This window comes from Culex pipiens, chromosome 3, assembly GCF_016801865.2.
Source record: "Culex pipiens pallens isolate TS chromosome 3, TS_CPP_V2, whole genome shotgun sequence".
Taxonomy (NCBI): domain Eukaryota; kingdom Metazoa; phylum Arthropoda; class Insecta; order Diptera; family Culicidae; genus Culex; species Culex pipiens.
The window spans coordinates 83,076,321-83,094,933 of NC_068939.1; the positions used below are offsets into that span (position 1 = coordinate 83,076,321).

Genomic DNA, 18,613 nt, shown 5'->3' on the forward strand with positions numbered 1-18,613 from the left:
TTTCTACGTTATTTAAAAAAAAAAAAATTATATATAAATACTCTATAAATGGAATCTCTCATAACATTGATTCAGTGAAAACCCTAAACAATCACAATTTAAAAAAATAATTAAAATTTCATTCAATCTTTTCAAAATGTAAAAGGTTTATTAAAATTTTCATGTATATAATTTTGCCCCTTGGCTATGGCTGAAAAAAAATAAATTAAAAATATTTTTCTTAAATATTTTTCAGGTGAAAATATAAAAATAGCAAATCTTCCATTTTTGAAGATTATTTCATAAATATTTGTTTTTTTTTTCTATTTCAACTGATAACACAGTTTATTTGTCTTTTTGTTTTAGAAGATTTCAAATTATCATAAAATTTGTTAAAATATGTTTTTATATTTTTTTTTGGTTGGTTTTGCTAACCAAAATTATTAAATTTACAGAAAATCTAAAAGTTCAAAACTTCATAATTAATTTTAATTGAAAACAAACGTATCAAGTTGTCAGTACTTAAGGAGGTATTAGACTATGACAAACAAACACACAAATTAGACAAGACACAAACCTAGAACTTTGAAAAATATTTGCAACGGCCTAACTAAATATTTGTGAAACAGGTACGGAAATTATTTGAAATAAAAAAGTCAATGTTTTTAAAGAAGTAAAATTTTAATATTTACTCCTTTAACTATATTTATAGGTCAATACTATATTCACTAGGGGGCCCAGAAAAAATGACCCCCTGCTCCACAGCCGCAAGTTTGATAAATTTGGAATAAGAAGACAACTAATTCCTTGGTTGCTGTGCACCCTGAAAATGTCAAAACATGCATAATTACCCTTGAGTGAATATTAGGGTGCCCAGAATATGGGACTTTTTTTTTCAAAACCTCGCTCCACAAGCTGATTTTTGTATCTTAAGCTATTTTAGGACTCTGGGCCAAATATAAGCAAAATTTACCCATTGATACCCGAGCCTAAAGTTGGTAAAAAAAATGTTTTTCATACAAAAATTACATTTTTAGATCGCTAATAACTTTTCAGGAACGAGTTTTACAGCTTTGGTATGTTCTACAAAGTTGTAAAGCATTAAATTTCCATAGACAATCTAACCTTTGAGAATATTTGGATGGAGTTAGCGCACCGTGCAGACCAAATAGTAAGAAAATTTAGTTTTCCATACATTTTTTCGTTTTTTTCTCATACAAACTTCACCCCCGAGTATCAATGGGTAAATGTTGACCGATTTTGCTTATATTTGGCCCAGACTCCTAAAATAGCTCAAGAAACAAAAATCAGCTTGTGGAGCGAGGTTTTGAAAAAAAAAGTCCCATATTCAGGGCACCCTAATATTCACTCAAGGGTAATTATGCATGTTTTGACATTGTCAGGGTGCACAGCAACCAAGGAATTAGTTGTCTTCTTATTCCAAATTTGTCAAACTTGTTGACCCAATACTGCAAGAATCTGATTGTAAAAATAGTTAAACTTTCTTGTTAATAACTTTGAAGACAGTAATTAAGGAGATGAATAAAACATTATATCGCTAGTTCCCGTAGTTTTGAAGATACTAAAATTTCTGTAACAGAAATCTGGGTTGCAAAAGCTATGGTTGATGTGTACCGTTGAACTTTTAAAAAGTTTTGGATCAACACTTTTTATAGGTCACCCTAAATAACATTTTTACATGTATGTAGTCAAATAGTTTATTTTTAGTCAGATAATACATTGCATTTAGATTAACCTGTTTACCTTACAACCATTTTGTAAAAAGCGGAGCAGGCAAACTGTCAAACGCCAAAAAGGCGCGTGTCTTGTCTAGTTTGTTTGTTTGTCATAGTCTGATACCTCCTTTAAAAGTATTAAAATGTTTTCCAATAAAAATCAGATACACAAATATCGTTTTTTTCAACTGGCAATTTTAAAAAAAAAGACAAAAGCTTTTTAAATTTCGCTAAACTAAGCCAAAAATGAATGAAAATCTTTCGACTCATACAAATTATGAAACTTGATTTCAGGATGGTGCAAAATCCGATTATAATTTATTGAAGGAATTGTGATTTTTGTGATTAGATATCCAACATTACAAAAAAAAACATAAATCGTATCGTTTTTATTTTATTTTATTTTTTGAATTACATGATTAGATTATACAATTCAACGAAAACAAACATTCACAGGGTTCATTTCCCATACAATACATGACTTCCATCTGAACCTTGAATATCCCGCAGTTCCATTCGGTCCACGAGCAAGTGGCCAGTGGCCCGATGCGGACACCTCCCGGAATGGCTCAAAAGCACAGCAAACAGAGCAGCCATATAAAACCTGTATTGTGAATGCAACAAATTTGGACTTTCACTTCTCTTTTCACTGAATCTCCAAGACGAGTCGAGTTGAGAGTTATCCACCGAGTGGGGCATAACGGGCGTTGAATTTTGAATGGCAGTTGGTGATAATTTATGCATCGCAGAGCACTTCTAGATGAGACGTTATGAGTTGCTTTTGAATGCAATCTCTCTCTCTATTCAATTATGAACTTGGGCCAGAACTATTACGTACCGGAAGCTGAACTCATTTCAGGGTATCAACATCTGGTCAACCCGTGGGAGCGCAGATTCGGATCTGCTTCTGTTTAAGGTAAAGACCACCAAACTTTGCATGCACAAGAACTTCAATTTTGCGCCGTCATCGTCGTCGTCGCGAACAATTTGAATAATCCTCATCGACTCTCGACCGGCTGAGACTGTTCGAATCCTACACACTGATTCTGTAAGGTGGATGCTGAACGCCGTGACCGTGACTTCATCGATGGTGTCATCATCCCACACGGAAAGACCGGCCGGGGCAAATCTAAGAAAATCTTGGTTAATTTAACTAAAAGTATGGGTTAATTTTTTACACAGCTTTTTTTCAACAATCGATTGTTGATTTTGTTAACCCGAAATTGCTGACCACCGATAATTAAAATTAACTAAAAAAATACTTGGAATTGCCATTTTTGTTGGTTAAATGGCCGAAAAAAAATTCTAGCAGTCGACTGCTAGAATATTTTTTTCAGAAAATTAACTAAAAATTTCTTGTTTTCAGCTGAAATATTGTGGAATATTCTGTTGAAGACTGGCTGGGAAATGTTTTTCAACTTTTTTTCAACATTTTTTTTTCGTTGTATCAACCGAAATATTTTTGCATGCAGCAAATTATTAGTATTTTGTAACAAAACATTTCTTAATTAGACATAATTTATGTAAGTGTTGATATATATTTTCTTTAATTATCTAACGATATAGGCTGGGCCGAATTTCTAGCTATATTTTAACTATTGTCTTACTTGAATTCAGAAAAATATTCGTACATGTAGTCAATAACTAGCAGTTGTTAGCGATATTTTTATTGAATTTGCAGTAAATTTTGTAATAATGCCTCACAAATTAATGCTGAGTGTTTTTATTTTCGCATTTATTCTGCCTAAAAATTTAACGTTTTGTACTAATTTGTTTTTTTTTTGCATGAAGTTGTTAAGTTACTGTTAAAAGCATCAAAACAAAACTTTTTTTTAACTGTTGTTATAAAACATGTAAAGTTTGATTAATGTTTTAAAAAATTACGTTGCATTAAACAAAAAATAATGAAAAAGCATATTACAAATTTTGTTAAACATATTTAAAAAAGATGTTTAATTTAACATGAATTCCTGAAAAATAGAAATCGAGCAAAATTTTCACCAAGTTTTAAGCTTATATTTTTATTAAGTTGTATAAAATTAAGTGTTGTATCCACTTACCATCACTGTGAAATCATCCGATAAGTCATCATCATCTACAATGGTCTCAGGTTTAGTTATTTTTCTTGTGGTTGGAAACAGAATTTTCACTAAAGTGAACCTTTTGCTGCAAATAGACATGTGAAATGTATTAGTAATTTAATACAAAATTCTTAATTTCGGCTATAAACTGAAAAAAGGAACGTAAATAAATGAAATTATATTGAGGAAAGAAGAAATATCAATAATGCTACTTACCAAAGTTGCATTAATTTAACAATTACTTTTGGCAACAAACTTTCATTGCATTTGATTCAATTTATTCAACGTACTTCGATTCCTGAAAAAAATATTTTGAGTTTTACTTACCAGTTTATTGAGCAGTCGTATTGCAACAAAACTTTCAAGATAATAATTATCTTCTTTTATATATTTTATATATTTTTATTTTTTTTTATATTTTACTTCATCTCTATTTTTTATGTTGTTTATGTTGCTTACACATGGCATTTCTATGTATTTTATAATTGATGATTCTGGAAAAAAAAATAATGGTTCATTAAGATTTTATCCGTCGTAAGCACGAAGCTTTTTAATGATTCAGTTTTCTAATAAGAATCACACTAGATAAATTATTGTGCAAAAATAAACCCATACTTACTTGGATTAACCAACATTTTGTTAAATTTGCCCGGGCTGCTCTATCCGTGAAGAGTCGGCCCGCATTTCCCTTCTATTGCCCTCTCGTTCCATCAAACATTCTTCTAACATGTTCAACTCACTCGCATTGGAGGTCCTCATGGCAAATCGTCCTCTTGCTCTTCATAGTTTATCACCTGCAAAGAAATCATCAACAAACCTACTCACCAATTCCACCTCCCCAGTTGCAACACTTTGATGTGCCACTTCAACATTAGCTAAATAGTGTAAGTTTCACCTTTCACATCCTCTCACTTCATAATTAACAACACAAACTCAACAAATCGACCGCTCTCGTTCGAATCCTGACTTCAAATGACAGACGTAAACAAACCCAAGTTCATCTTTTAAATATTCAACCAAATGTAAATTATATTCAACCAACAAAATTTTTGATTTTCCTAAAACCAAAGCTAACAGTCGAGCACGTTCATTCGAGTTCGGGAAATCTGTTAGCTTTTTGCCTCTAGCATTTTCAACAAACAGGTTATTAAATTAATACTAAATTTTAGTTATTCTAACGGAATATTGGCAGTAACAAGTACGTTTTTGTTAAAATTAACGAAAGTAAAATCAACAATTTTAATTGTTAAAATTTCTGGGCACGGTCTCTCCGTGCACGCACCACCACCACCTTCCAACTCCCGTATCTGCGATCTGTTCCTGTTGTTGGGTTATTTGCCAAGTTATTGCGGGCTAGCGTCGTTGTCTCTTGGGACTGTGCAGAGATAACACGTATGCATGAATCTGCTGTAAATATTCCGGAGTTTATCCACACCGGGCTTTGGCGGCCAAGCTGATAACGGGGAGGCTATATCATGGCAGTCGGCCAACTGTGCCCTTGTCCGCGTTATCAGCCGTTGGTGGCGGGGACTTATTGTTTGTGGGTATTGCTGGTTGGTACAGCGGCGAAAACGAACAAGTTGAAAGTTGAAGCACAGACAAACAGACGGGACACTCGAGTTCGGAACCATCGTCCTTCAATAACCGAGCCAAAACGGTTATTTCAAATGCAATTTAGCTTCGGCATCCACTCACCCGGCGCTGATGGCGCTGCTGTCGTGACAGCTCACCCGTCTTTCCTCAGTGTGCGTAATGTGTTTTTGTTGTTGTAAAGTTGAGCGTAAGCACGTGGCAGCAAATGAAAACAAAACAAAATATGATAGAATTCAGCAATTCTAACGGTGATCCACAATCGCGGCTGACTAGCGAGGACATACCCTTTGCCCCACTATTAACCCGGTAGGTCTGCCGCTGCCGAGGCTGCTGATGAGGCGTCCGCTACTGCGGAGGAAGCCAGATTCTGTGGTGAAGTCATCTCCTTCGGAGCAACCTTGGAGCAACTTGCTTATCCTTCATGGATTGCTGCTCAGATTGCTGCTGCTGGTCGTCCTTTTGGCGATGTTGCGTCGATCGTGAGCGCCACTCAATCTTCATCTACAGTTGTTCTGTTTCGATGTATACACAAAAAAATATTTCCGAATGTTACATCATTTATGATGTAACACTTTTGCACGTCATTAAACATTTAAATTTAAATGCAATTTGATGTAAATTTGCAACAAATTATACTTAAAAACATGATTTTACGTGTGATTCAACCGTTTAAGTCGAATCTCAAGTTTACATGAACTGAGTTCACATGTGATTCATTTTTTCCGTGTCGAGTAAATTCACATATTTTTTTCTGTGTACCTAAGAGTTTGCGGCAGCGTTTTTTGGAATCTTTGCGACTTTTTTCATCTCATTCGCCAGTTTTTGCTGTTTAACGCAACTTAACTGCGCCGTGGACACGTTTCCCGCGGATGTTTCGAAACGAAACGCGGATGTTTTGGGAGCAACGGGGAGGACCAGTGGTTTGGTCTCTGTCGTTGCGGTTGTGGTGCGTCGTTGCTGATGCTGCCGCATGGTTTGGCCGTCATCTTCGGCCGTCGGTGTTAATTTTTATTTTTATTTCATCGAGTACTGACGATAAGCAACAACAACATTATTTAAATCAGCTGTTGATGTTTACAATCGTTAAGGCTTGATTGTCTCACGCATACACTGACATGACACATGACAGTAATGGGTTTGTATTGGTATGTTTGGGCTGCGCTTCGGCATAAGCTCACCAGGCAGCGCTGGCGTCGCCGTGATTTGGTGGTTTGATGAAGGACGATGAATTTCAAAAATTATTTGTATGGAGAGTCACGTCTGTTTGTCTGTGGTTGAAGCTTGCCTAAAATTTGCCAATTTTTGGGTGTGCCAACAGGGTTACCAGGTCGAAATTGAAAAAATCGGGACAAGTACCGAAAAAAAAGTCTGGGAAAATCTGGCAGACGAAAATCTTACAATAATTGTCTATCCCCCTCTTACTTGACGACGGGATAGACTGCTTGTTTACAAACGCAGATTCGCCATATTGAACTGTTACTACACGGATAGAAATCTATTAGGCAAATCCGGTAACTATGTGTTGTTGAATTCGACAACATGGAAATGTTTCCAAAATCGTCAACATTTTTCTCAATTTTGCTGCAAATGATTTCAAAATCGATAACATTTTTGTTCAAAACCAAAAAAAATGTTGACGATTTTGGAAACATTTCCATGTTGTCGAATTCAACAACACAGAGTTACCGGATTTGCCTACTAGATTTCTATCCGTGTACGGAATTTTGAATAGGGGAGGGGAGGAGGTTATTAAATAGTTCAAAACATTGTAGCATTAAGATGTTTTAATTCGTTTTTCGGCCTCAAAAATATTGAATTTCCATATTTAAAATAAAACGATTATCGATTATAATCGTTCATTTTAATTAAACAGTTTTTGCCAATTTAAATTGAAAAATCTGGCAAAGATAATGATTAATCTTTAATTTGGCTGGCACTTGAAAAATCTGGCATTCCCAGATTTATCTGGCAACCTGGCAACCCTGATGCCAATAACAAACTTAAGTTCACTTTCTACAACATCATGTGGAAACATGATAAAATCATACTGCATTTACAACAGCAGAATTACTTGGTGGAAACTGTTGACCTTACGCACTAAATGAACTTTAATCGACTATATCGACTTCATGTAGACAAATTTTCAAAAAACAAAAGATATCTATTGATGATTTTCTCTTTTGAGCGAACAAAACAGGGACAATTCTCAACTCATTTTTTTATAATGTCCTATACTGCCCATGATCGCATAAATGTCCCATATGCATTTTCATCACTTTTGAGTTATTGATGCAGTTTGGTTCAAAATTGTGTGCTCTTTCGAAAGAGCCTATAACATCCAGTACTTTGTTCTAGAAATCGGGAGGAAATCCAGTTTTTTCGTGAAAACTTAACACGTAGCCTTATGTGTGGGACAAACTTGCCTTGCGTTTTTCTCAGTTTGCTGTTTTTACATATGGGACATTTATGCGAACATGGGCAGTATAAACAAATGTAAACATTGAGTGTATCCCTTTCCCACCTTATGTCAATTCCATCGGAGTAAGCGAGATACACTCAATGTTTACATTTGTCAATAGGCCCTAATAAATAAAAAAAAGTCTAGAATTGTTACTTTTGCCCACTTTCCTCTTTATGGTATAAGGCCCAGTGAAAAAAATATAATTTAACCCAAAAATGACGAACTTCTCATCATCACTGTCCTGATGCAAACAATGATCGAGCTCGAACTGTCACATGCCTGCCAAATTTGTTGGCTGACATATCGGGCGGTCAGTCAAAAAAACCCATCTAGAAGTCGTCTGACAAAAAACTTTTACTAGAAAGAGATAGCAAATCTGATGCAAACAAACCCCCAGCTGCCATGTAAACAAACTTTGAATGTTTTGATTTATTTTTCTAATTATTTGGTAATTTGGAAGCTAACATATTGAGTGATTATTTATTGTTTATTTTGTATCAAAATGTATCACGCAGAAAAATAAGACATATTTGAATCAACAAAACATTTTGTTGATTTAAAAAAGAAGTTTTTTGTTGAATCAACGCTAAACGATAGATAACAGCTGTGAAGGTATCTAATATGTTTAAAAAAACATCTTTGAATTTCTAACAAACGCATGCAGGAAAAATCAAATAAAAATTATATAAGTTTTTAACATTGACCTTTGAGTTTAGAATTGGATTGCTTTTTTAATTACGCACAACGTTAAAGCTTATTCTTCTGATCACAATAAAATATTGTACGTGCACAAAAAGTTTAGAACAAATTTAAAAAAATGTTATCAATAATTTGACAGAAAGTTTCTTGTTTGAGAGCACTTTTTCAAGGATAATTTCAAGGAAGAATTAAAAAGCGAGAGATGTAAACCTGTAAGTTTCAGGCTGTTACATGGAGTTGAACTTTCGCAGCTGCCCTGGTAAACTCGACAGAAGTATGACATAAATACAATTCCATGATGTGTTTTTTTATATGATTCATCGCAAAACGTCGACATGTCAATTTTTTTGTATGAAAATCACAAAAGAGTGATCAGAAATGGGTTATAGACAAGCACAGAAAAAGAATAAAACGATTCTGCTAATATTAGCGAAAATTTTCGCTAATCCAGCCTTTTTTTGCTAAGATCTGCAGTTTGCTCCTGTTACGTCAATTTTTTATACATCGTAATGTTTGTAGCGCTCGGTTGATTTTGGCTCAAATAACTTTAAACGTGAACCTCGTAATTCGATGGTTTTAATCAAATAACTCATAAACTTTTTTTCTACATCTGAAAGCAAACTTCACAGGGCTAAATGAACTTGTCGTGTTTATAGTGCTTTTTATGACAAACTAGTAGTACGATAAGAGCTCCCACATAACTAGGGTCTAAGTATCGACCACCTTATCATGTAATACTTGGACCTTTATAGCAGCTAAAGGTATGGATAACAGCTTTGTTAAAAGTCTTGGGTGCTCTGGAGTTAAAAAGAAGATTTGATTCAATCAACTATCTATTTAGTTGATGCACTGAGCTATTTAAAAAAAATCAGTTTCAATAGCTTATGAAGCATTCCAAATCCCGTCAAAATCATAACTTCCCATTGTGTCCTCTGCACGGGTCATCCATCCCAAGATATACCGTAACAGCCGTGTGTCAAGCGGGTAGCCGGCCCCACGGCCGGTGGACACAAAAAATCGAGCAAAAACTATAAATATCTGGCCGGCGCGCGCTCTAGCACTCGGCTTCATGTTCATGAAGAGAACCTCGGAGCTCTGAGCTGAACTGTGCTGAGTATTGCAGTTTTTATTTTTAAATAGCTCCCATTTGCTCGAAAAAAAAGTGCTGAATTTGCAGTAAAGGATCGCGGCGCCGCCTGCAGTCCAGCGGTCAGATATGCCGGGTTGTGGATTCCTCCGGAGTGTGCCAACAAGTGGTCTCTCTCGGGATGATTTATGCGAGGGCAGTGTAGCGGCACCCGAGTGCCGAGTGATGTTCGCAGGTCATCTGTCGATGACGAAAATCGGTCGTCCCTCTCCCAAACACTTCTAGCTGCGCTGAAGAGTAGAGTAGCTCCAATCTATTTTTGGGACAGGTTCACACACCACTTCTAGACTTCGGTATCCGGTGTGGCGCAAGGATTCCCCGCTCCTCGTGGTCGTCGGTGTCTCGGTGACTTACCTTTTCCTTGGCCCTTCCAGCGTGCTTCTGGACGGACTTGGCCAGCAGTATTCCCTTGTTCTCGGCCATCGTGCGGTACTGCTGTAGCTGGGAGATTATCTTGAACCTCGAGTCAAGTCTTGGCGAAAGACCGTAATCAGATCCGGAAGTCGGGTCGGGTCGGAGCGGTCAACGCGATTTCCCGCCGTTTATTTTTATATATCCACCGGGATTCGAACTCACGCTCACTCACTCACGCGCACGCACTCACTGCTGGCCGACTTTTGGAATCGGCATCGGCACACGACTTCGTCACACGGTCACAAACTTCCACGGCACCACGGCAACTCCTGTGCGGCCACGGCTTCGGCGAACACAGAACCCGTCGTCGTCGTCGTCACACGCACTGAACCAACTCTCACACGGCTCTTCCTTCTCGCTAACGCTGCTCCGTGAGATATAAATTCGGGAAAATCTTGACGGAAAACCGTGTGGCTGTCACACACGCACACACACGCGCGCTAGGAAAAACTCCAACACACCAACTTTTCCGCTTTTCACCCGCCGAACTCTGCGTTGAGCCCGTCGTCGTCGTCGCTGGTGTTGTTGTTTTGTTTTTGCCTTCTTTCTTCTTCACACACTTTCCCTTGTGTGGCGACCCTGCTGCTGCGGCTGATTCAACCCTGCGCAGCTGTCAAAATCTAGCGCAAAGAGAAACGACGAGAAAAATAAAGGAGGAAAAGAATCGCGACACGGCACGGCACGACACAAACAACTCGCGGAGGCGACCACTGATTGACTGAGCGGCTGAAGAGGAATGAATCGCTGGGGAACCTCTCGTTGGGGTTGTGAATGGAAAAGGACGGAGCAGAAGTTGGAGCGAGAGAGCCGGAGAGCAAAATCTGGCAGGTGTTTTCAGTGCTGGTCGAACAATGTCACGAGTCCATGGACGGTTTGTAAACAAACTGTGCGTCTCGTTCATACTAGATGTAAACTTTCACTAACGTGAGCAGGACGCAATGTTTGTTCACAAACCGACTATGGCCCATACACAATGTTTCGTCTGCAGTTGCTTGCATGCAAGCTAAAAACATGTTGAACAGTGTTTTCTTTGACGCGCAGTGTTGTGAAACTCAACGAGAGTTCGGCGTAGGGTCTTCATCGATGCAAATCTGATCAATATTATTGCAACCTCAATTTTGACATTCTAGATTTATGTGTCGGACTTTATCTAATTTGATAACCGAACTTTACCAGCAACAGTAGTATCTCAAGAAACACCATCTTCGAACAGCAGTTAGAAAAAACAACAGCAATACATATACGAAATGCAGTGGTGAGACCAGCAGTAAGATGAGCAACAGCGTCACAGGGGTACTAGTGGACAACTCGTTTAACTAAATGGACACTACGAGCGGTTGTAGTGCTGCAGGAGGATCGACCAATTTCCCTGGTGGATTACCACAACTTAGTTAGATTTAGTTATGCAAATTATGTGTCACTAAACATACAAGCCGTGCATCGTCATTTAAAGAGCCATGGTGTTGCACCGCAATTAAGAATTTGGGATTACCTGATTTCCCAAGATTTTCTTAACTTTTGACAAAAAAAAACTTTGTCCGAAGGGACAATATACAAAAATTGCCATGATGTCGCGCATAGGTTGGTTCATGCAGGTTGGGTCTGTCAGTCTGGTTTGACAAGCTGGGTACTTGAATCTCACGTCCCAAGTTGAGATGGAGACTGCAGAGCAAGAGTTTACTGTTGCTTGGGAGCAGCATCATGCTGTACTGTGTGACACGATATCTAAGGTAACTTTGAGAAAGGACGAAACCATAGACTATATCATTAGAAAATCTTCTTTTGCTTTATGTTAAAATGGGAATTGAAAAATCAGAGGCGACACGTGGCCAAAATGTTTGCCTGTTCAAACAATCTTTAAAGTAATTTTCAAGTTTTTAGTTCAATTATATTTAAAAAATATCTTTTATTCATAATAAAGAGAAATTAGATGATGTTAGCAATATTGTTGTGAGAATTGTTGATCACATGATTTTTATTGAAATAGTAACTTTTTTAAATTACAGCAATGATCATTCTTTAAGAAGTGTAAAATTGAAATGCATTTTACATTGTAGTTTTCTATAATTAGCTTGTTTTGTCAATAACAAAAAACTAAATCAAAACTTGAGGCGTAATCCAACCACAAGTTTCTCCCTGGAGTTTTCTTTAGAATGACTTCTCTATTGGATTAGATTAGAGCAAAAATTATTCATTGTTTTCAAATCTCACTAAGAAAAGATTCCGGATGTTGACCATTCTAATCCTGAAATCACGTGCTCTAGTTTCCTGGCCAAAACAATTAGGCCATAAAAAAATGTATATTACGTTTCTCTTCAAAATTTCCCTAAAAAGACTAGAAGGGAAAAGAAATAATATCGATGAAAATTAAATTTTTCATTTAACAAAAACTCGTGCAATCGATTGGACGTTTAACGTTTATTTTTGCATCGATTTTCAAAATGGGCTTTTTAAGCATATAACAAATTTTGAATTGATAGCCACAAATAAAAAATTAATTGCCATAGTAAAGTATACAAAATCTGAGATTTTTTTGTTATTTTACTGCATCTCATATCTCAATATCTTCTATATATATTAGGGTGGGTAAAAAACGAAACTATTGGCACTACGCCCCCCGGGGCATGGCCTTCCTCTAACGTGGGATTTCTGCTCCAGCGCCTCTGACGAGACAGGAGAAACCGGGACCGACGTTTTACTTCACCATCCGATAGAAGCTCAGTGGATAAGGCGGGAATCGAACCCGCGTCTCATAGCATCATCGGGATCGGCAGCCGAAGCCGCTACCCCTGCGCCACGAGACCCACCGATTAGGGTGGGTACGTTTTTCAAAAAGTTCTCGGATCAAGTTTTAGTATGGTTCCCCTTGTAGGGCATGCCCATAGGGACTTTCATGTCAAATATCAGCTCATTTGGTTGAAAACTGGCTGCGCGCATCAGGGTTAAAGCACAGACAAACAGACGTGACTCTCCATACAAATTATTATTGAAATCCATCGTCCTTCATCAAACCACCAAATCACGGCAACGCCAGCGCTACCTGGTTAGCTGATGCCGAAGCGCAGCCCAAACATACCAATACAAACCCTTCTCTGTGTCATGTCAATATATGCGTGAGACAATCAAGCCAATCAAGCCATAACGATTGTAAACATAATCAGCTGATCGAAATAATTTTGTTGTTGCTGATCGTCAGTACCCGATGAAAAACATAAAAATCAACGTCGATGGCCGAAGATGACGATGGGTCGGTTCCACGGTTGGTTCCGTTTCCAATGGCAGAACTTCATGTGCCAAATCATGCGTGTCCCTAGACCTGGCGCATCGGCAAACAATCCGATGTCTCCGGAATCAACGGTTTTCCCTCAAAAAGCATCAAATTTTCCTTAGCATGCTATGAAAGTTTGATGCACACCGCGACGCCATACGTCAGGCAGCTACCACGTGGTTGAAATATTTGCAAAAAAAAATACAAATTTGCTATGCATAGATTCTGAATTCGACTAAATAATGTCAGGATTACTTGAAATGATCATTTTCTAGTTAAAAGAAGGTTTGCAATTGAATATTCCAGCCGTTTCTCACCCACGTGCTAGCTGCCTGACGTATGGCGTCGCGGTGTGCATCAAACTTTCATAGCATGCTAAGGAAAATTTGATGCTTTTTGAGGGAAAACCGTTGATTCCGGAGACATCGGATTTTTGCCGATGTGCCAGGTCTAGGGACAACGAATCCATATGCTCTCTTCGGGAAAAGTGTTCTCCAGACCATTCCCCATAGGCCTGACCATACCAGAAGTTGGCGCGTGATTTTCCCAGACCTGTAGGAGCGCTTGAACAAAAAGTTCCAATTTCCCATAGTAATTCCCATGTAAACTTTAACCCTGATGCGCGCAGCCAGTTTACAACCAAATGAGCTGATATTTGACATGAAAGTCCCTATGGGCATGCCCTACAAGGGGAACCATACTAAAACTTGATCCGAGAACTTTTTGAAAAACGTACCCACCCTAATATATATAAATAATTTCGAAGGTTTTGTTCGAACGCGAATCAATTCAACACGGAACGTCGGATCGAGGTGCTCTTTGTTGCGTTGGGTTCGTAAAAGTCCAAGGAAGGTTCTTACGCCAAAAAGTGACAACTTTGGCCACTCTGGAACCGATTCCGGAAAATCTGCAGATTGTATGGGAAAAGCTGCGTAAAATCAAATTTTTATCACAGGAGGCTGAATTAGCAAACAACAAGGAACGTCAGGAAACCAAGAAGGGCAGGACGAAGTTTGCTGGGAAGAGCTTGTAAATCCATAAAATAAAATAAAAATATCACTTTATAAAATTTTCCGAAAAAAAAAATTACACGATCAAAACTCAAGAATTCAAACCAAGTAGACATTATTACGACAGCTTATTTAAGCTTTGTTTTGATTTTTGTTTTTGTACAATTAACATGTAAAGGAAATTATTGTATGCTTGGTAGGTTAAAGATTTTGTTCTATTTTCTTTCAAATTAATTTTCAAATCTGTCGGTGAACTTGCTTGCTCACTTTTAACAGAGCTATTTATTACTTTATTTCAGTTAAAAACGCTTTTTGGAAGCAACATGCCGTTCTACTATTTATAACAATTAAAATAGTTTTACAAAATATTTGAGCGAACACGCAAAATCGTCTGGGAATCATGGAACAGCCAAGCGCATTCGTATCCATAGAGCTCTCAATGAAAATGCGCATTGAAAATCCTCCCAAGCAGCCGCCAACCTGTTCGGATTTCTCCATGCACGAGTTCCCATACAACGCATCCAAAAATACACAGAAACCCCCCTATTTGTACACGCTGGACGGTATGAATGTGGTAGTTAGTTCAGGCTGTGCATGAAAGCTTTTGGACAGTCGACATAAAAGCGCGCGAGCCGAGACACGAGCAGGTAGAGAGCAAAGTTCAAACAGAGAGAGAAAGCTCCATATTATATTACGTTGCAAACTTCATCTCGGTTTGGGACGTGAGATTCAAGTACCTAATCAATTATTGCTAGCAGTAGTATCAGACAGTTTTGTCTTCCTCACTTTACTGAGGAAAGGCTATAAAGTCACTCGTAATGATGTTATTATTTCGATCTCCTAGACCTAGACCCACCTTCACGCATACTGTTTTTTTTTGTGCCTGAAATTGTACAAGGACTGAAATGGAGGTTTGGGACATTCGCATCAATTTACCTTCATCAGCGCTGTTCTGGTCGCGGGTTTTCTCCCTCTGCACCGGTTCCGGCAGATCCAGTTCCTGCAGGCCCGTGTCGTTCCGGTGACTTCCGCCGCCGACGTCACTGCCACTGTCGGAGACACTGCTGATGCGAACTCTGCTAGTCCGTTAACGGCGTGGACGGATCGGCGTAGGCGAGATTTCTGAAATGTTCCGCCCAGTAAGAATCCGCTTTAAGCATCTAAAAATTGGAGCCTGACATTCATGGTCAGGCGCATCAATTTTTTAGACTTGTCGAAAGGGTAGGGGAAATGCATGTATGGTCGCGGGTTTTCTCCCTCTGCACCCCTAGCGTGGGCGGAGCTCTGCCGTGGGACAACGCGGGAAATCTTTCACGGAAGTGCTCCTGAATTTAGCTGTACACTCTTCCGGGGATTTCTTCCACGTTACCACATTGGTTCCGAATCTCAAGCGTCTCGTATAGATCTGAAAATAAGTAAAAGAAATGTTTGAAGTTGTAGAGTAAGGCAAAGTTGAAATGATATTTTATTTCAAGGGTCCTGATTGTCGGTTCAAAGATCAGAAATCACTCACTATCGCCGAGCGAATCTTTGCCGACTGGAGCTCGCAACCATTCGCTAGCGAACACGACACTCAGGCTACCAGCGATTTGCTCAATCGCTTCTATCAGCGGCACAAATAATTCGTGAATTTCTTAGCCTGCTCCGTCCGTCGACCCGAGTCACAAACGAATACGTTCAGAGAGAAGAGAATCTAAAAAAATCGGGAATACGCAAGGAAGAAAACGGCAGTTGATTTAAAAAAAAAAACAGCTAAATAAAGATTGTTTACACTAACCTTTATTCGGGAACGAGTCCAGAAACTCCAGACACGACATCTCACCACGGTTCACCTTAATGAATGCTTGATATCGCGGAGTGTTGCGCTCGGTGCTGTGCATAGTCCTGATGTGCCGTGTGAGGTTTGTCCTTGCAGTCGATTTGGTATTGCATAAAAAGCTAACCCGGTTTAGCCTACTAAAGGTGGCGTGGTCGCAGAAATCACCATGTTTGGAGTGGTACTTCTCCACGTTCAGATACCCTGCGCACAGTGGCAGCAGGGAGCAGTCCATGTTCTTGTAACTCCGTATGTGCGATGTATATCTTATTGCGTTCTCGAACACGGCGTGGCACCGCTCGCACTCCTTGTACCCGGGATAGCGGGTAGAGGTTCCGTACATCAGTAGTGACTTGGTCGCATTGTACAATGCCAAGTTGGATGGTGGTACATCTACAATGTCTCTCCCGATGCGGACTTTTATGATGGTGCCAGTGATGTTGTGCACCATCCCCACCGCCCCTTCTGCTACGCTCGCCGACGATTCTATCACCTGCACAAGATCGCTAACTCTTCTGTTAGAAAAAAAAAGAAAACAAAGGAATAGTGTGTTATACAGTTGAAATACGCAACTTTTAGGAGCACATGGGAAACAATTTCATTTTAGCCGGATAAATGTCCTATTTTGGTCAGCGATATAAAATAGACCCACCAAGTGGTCCTTTAGCCTCTTGTCCTGTAACTCCGATACCCTGGCCTCCCCGCGGTGCTGGCCGGGATACCATTGCAGAGATCGGGTAACCAACCCCCGGTGGAAACTTTGGTAGTACAGAAACAGAAGAAGAAATTCAGGACGGATTAATCGGCATCAGACCAGGCGATGTAAAAAGGACAACGATTGGAAACTCGGTACTTGGAACGTTCGAACTCTCCAAGATCCTGCACGTGCTGGCCTTCTTGCCCGGGAGCTGCACAAGCTGAACGTGCATGTGGCCGCCATCCAGGAAGTTCGATGGCCCGGCCATGGAGAGCGAGAATTCACGGCGGTGGACCCCATCGCCAACACCTCTTTCAAGTACCACATCTACTACAGTGGCGGCGAAAAGGCGATGCATGGAGTCGGTTTCGTAGTGATTGGGGATCAGAAGAACCGAGTCATCAAGTGGAGGGTGGTGAATGACCGGATCTGCGTGTTGAGAATAAATGGCAAATTCTTCAACTGCAGCCTGATCAACATCTACGCGCCGACGAACGACAACCGAAGACGATAAACTATCTACGAGCGTCTCGACAAGACCTATTTAGAGTGCCCAAGACCCGACGTGAAGATAGTCATCGGAGACGCAAACGCGCAGGTCGGAAGGGAAGCCTTCTTCCATCCGGTCATCGGCAAGGAGAGCCTTCATCCTCGCACGAATGACAACGGCCTACGTTTGGTCAATTTCGCCGCAGCCAGTGGAATGGCTATCTGTAGTACCTTCTTTGCGCGCATGAACATTCGGAAGCACACCTGGCGCCACCCGAATGGCGAATCGTGCACACAAATCGATCACGTTTTGGTGGATGGTCGACACTTCTCGGACGTGATGGACGTCCGATCGTACAGAGGACCGAACATCGACTCTGATCACTTTCTGGTAGCGTGCAAGATCCGAGCTAGGCTGTTGAACGTGTTTTACTGTGCGTAGTTTGCCGTAGGTATCGATATCAAACCCCAAGATGGATGCTTTTAGCATTCCTAAATTGGAAAAAAAATATGCAATAAAATTGATTGTATAATTAAGATAAACATTAGCTTACAAAAAATAGCAAAGCAATCCACATTAACGACCCCCGGGTCTCCCACCCAAAACCTCTTTTACGCAAAATGGACCGACGTTTTACTTTCGCATCCGATAGAAGGCCAGGAGTATAAGGCGGGAATTTAACCCGCGCCCCATAGCAGTCGAAGCCGCTAACCACTGCGCCACGAGGATGCTTAAATACAGTGCACAGTGGTCCAGATCGCAAAATTAAGTAGAAAATGGATATTCAGTAAAATGATGAAGTTTTGGAGCTTTTGTGTCTTCAGAAAAGATAATGATAATTTTACATAGAAACCCAAAATATGACCAAAAATCGATTTTTCGACAGTTTGGGCCAATTTTGAGGGCAGATTCAGATTCAGCGGGCAAAATTACATGGAAAAACATATATTTGGACAACTTTCGAAATTCGTGAGGGTGGTCGTTTGTTAGGTTTTCCCTTGAAAAATATACTTTTTCAAATGAAGATATCTCAAGTTTAAAGAAAAACATTCCAGAGATTTTTTCACCGTTTGTAGTGCTGGATCTCCTCTTTCAAATGCAACCTGGCGCATAAAATTTGGCTTGCGTCATAAGAAGTTTCGTTGTCCTATATTGGACCCTCTTAATGTTTGCTCGAAAATTAGCGCAGTTCTTCGAATTATTTTAGTAAAGTTCCTTATAC

At 39.4% G+C, this 18,613-nt stretch overlaps 1 protein-coding gene across 4 annotated transcripts in view; it reads right to left on the reverse strand.

Annotated features, from left to right (window-relative positions):
* Positions 1-10,841, reverse strand: part of LOC120423173 (amphiphysin) — a 134,600-nt gene extending 123,759 nt beyond the window's left edge. Inside the window, exon 1 of one of the 4 annotated variants that reach the window (XM_039586856.2) lies at positions 10,051-10,841. In XM_039586856.2, the coding sequence (XP_039442790.1) occupies positions 10,051-10,119 (69 nt within the window). In that variant the 5' untranslated portion in view covers positions 10,120-10,841. The remainder of the gene's footprint in view (positions 1-10,050) is intronic. The other 3 variants (XM_039586857.2, XM_039586858.2, XM_039586860.2) reach the window with 3 other exon arrangements.
* Positions 10,842-18,613: the final 7,772 nt, after the last annotated feature.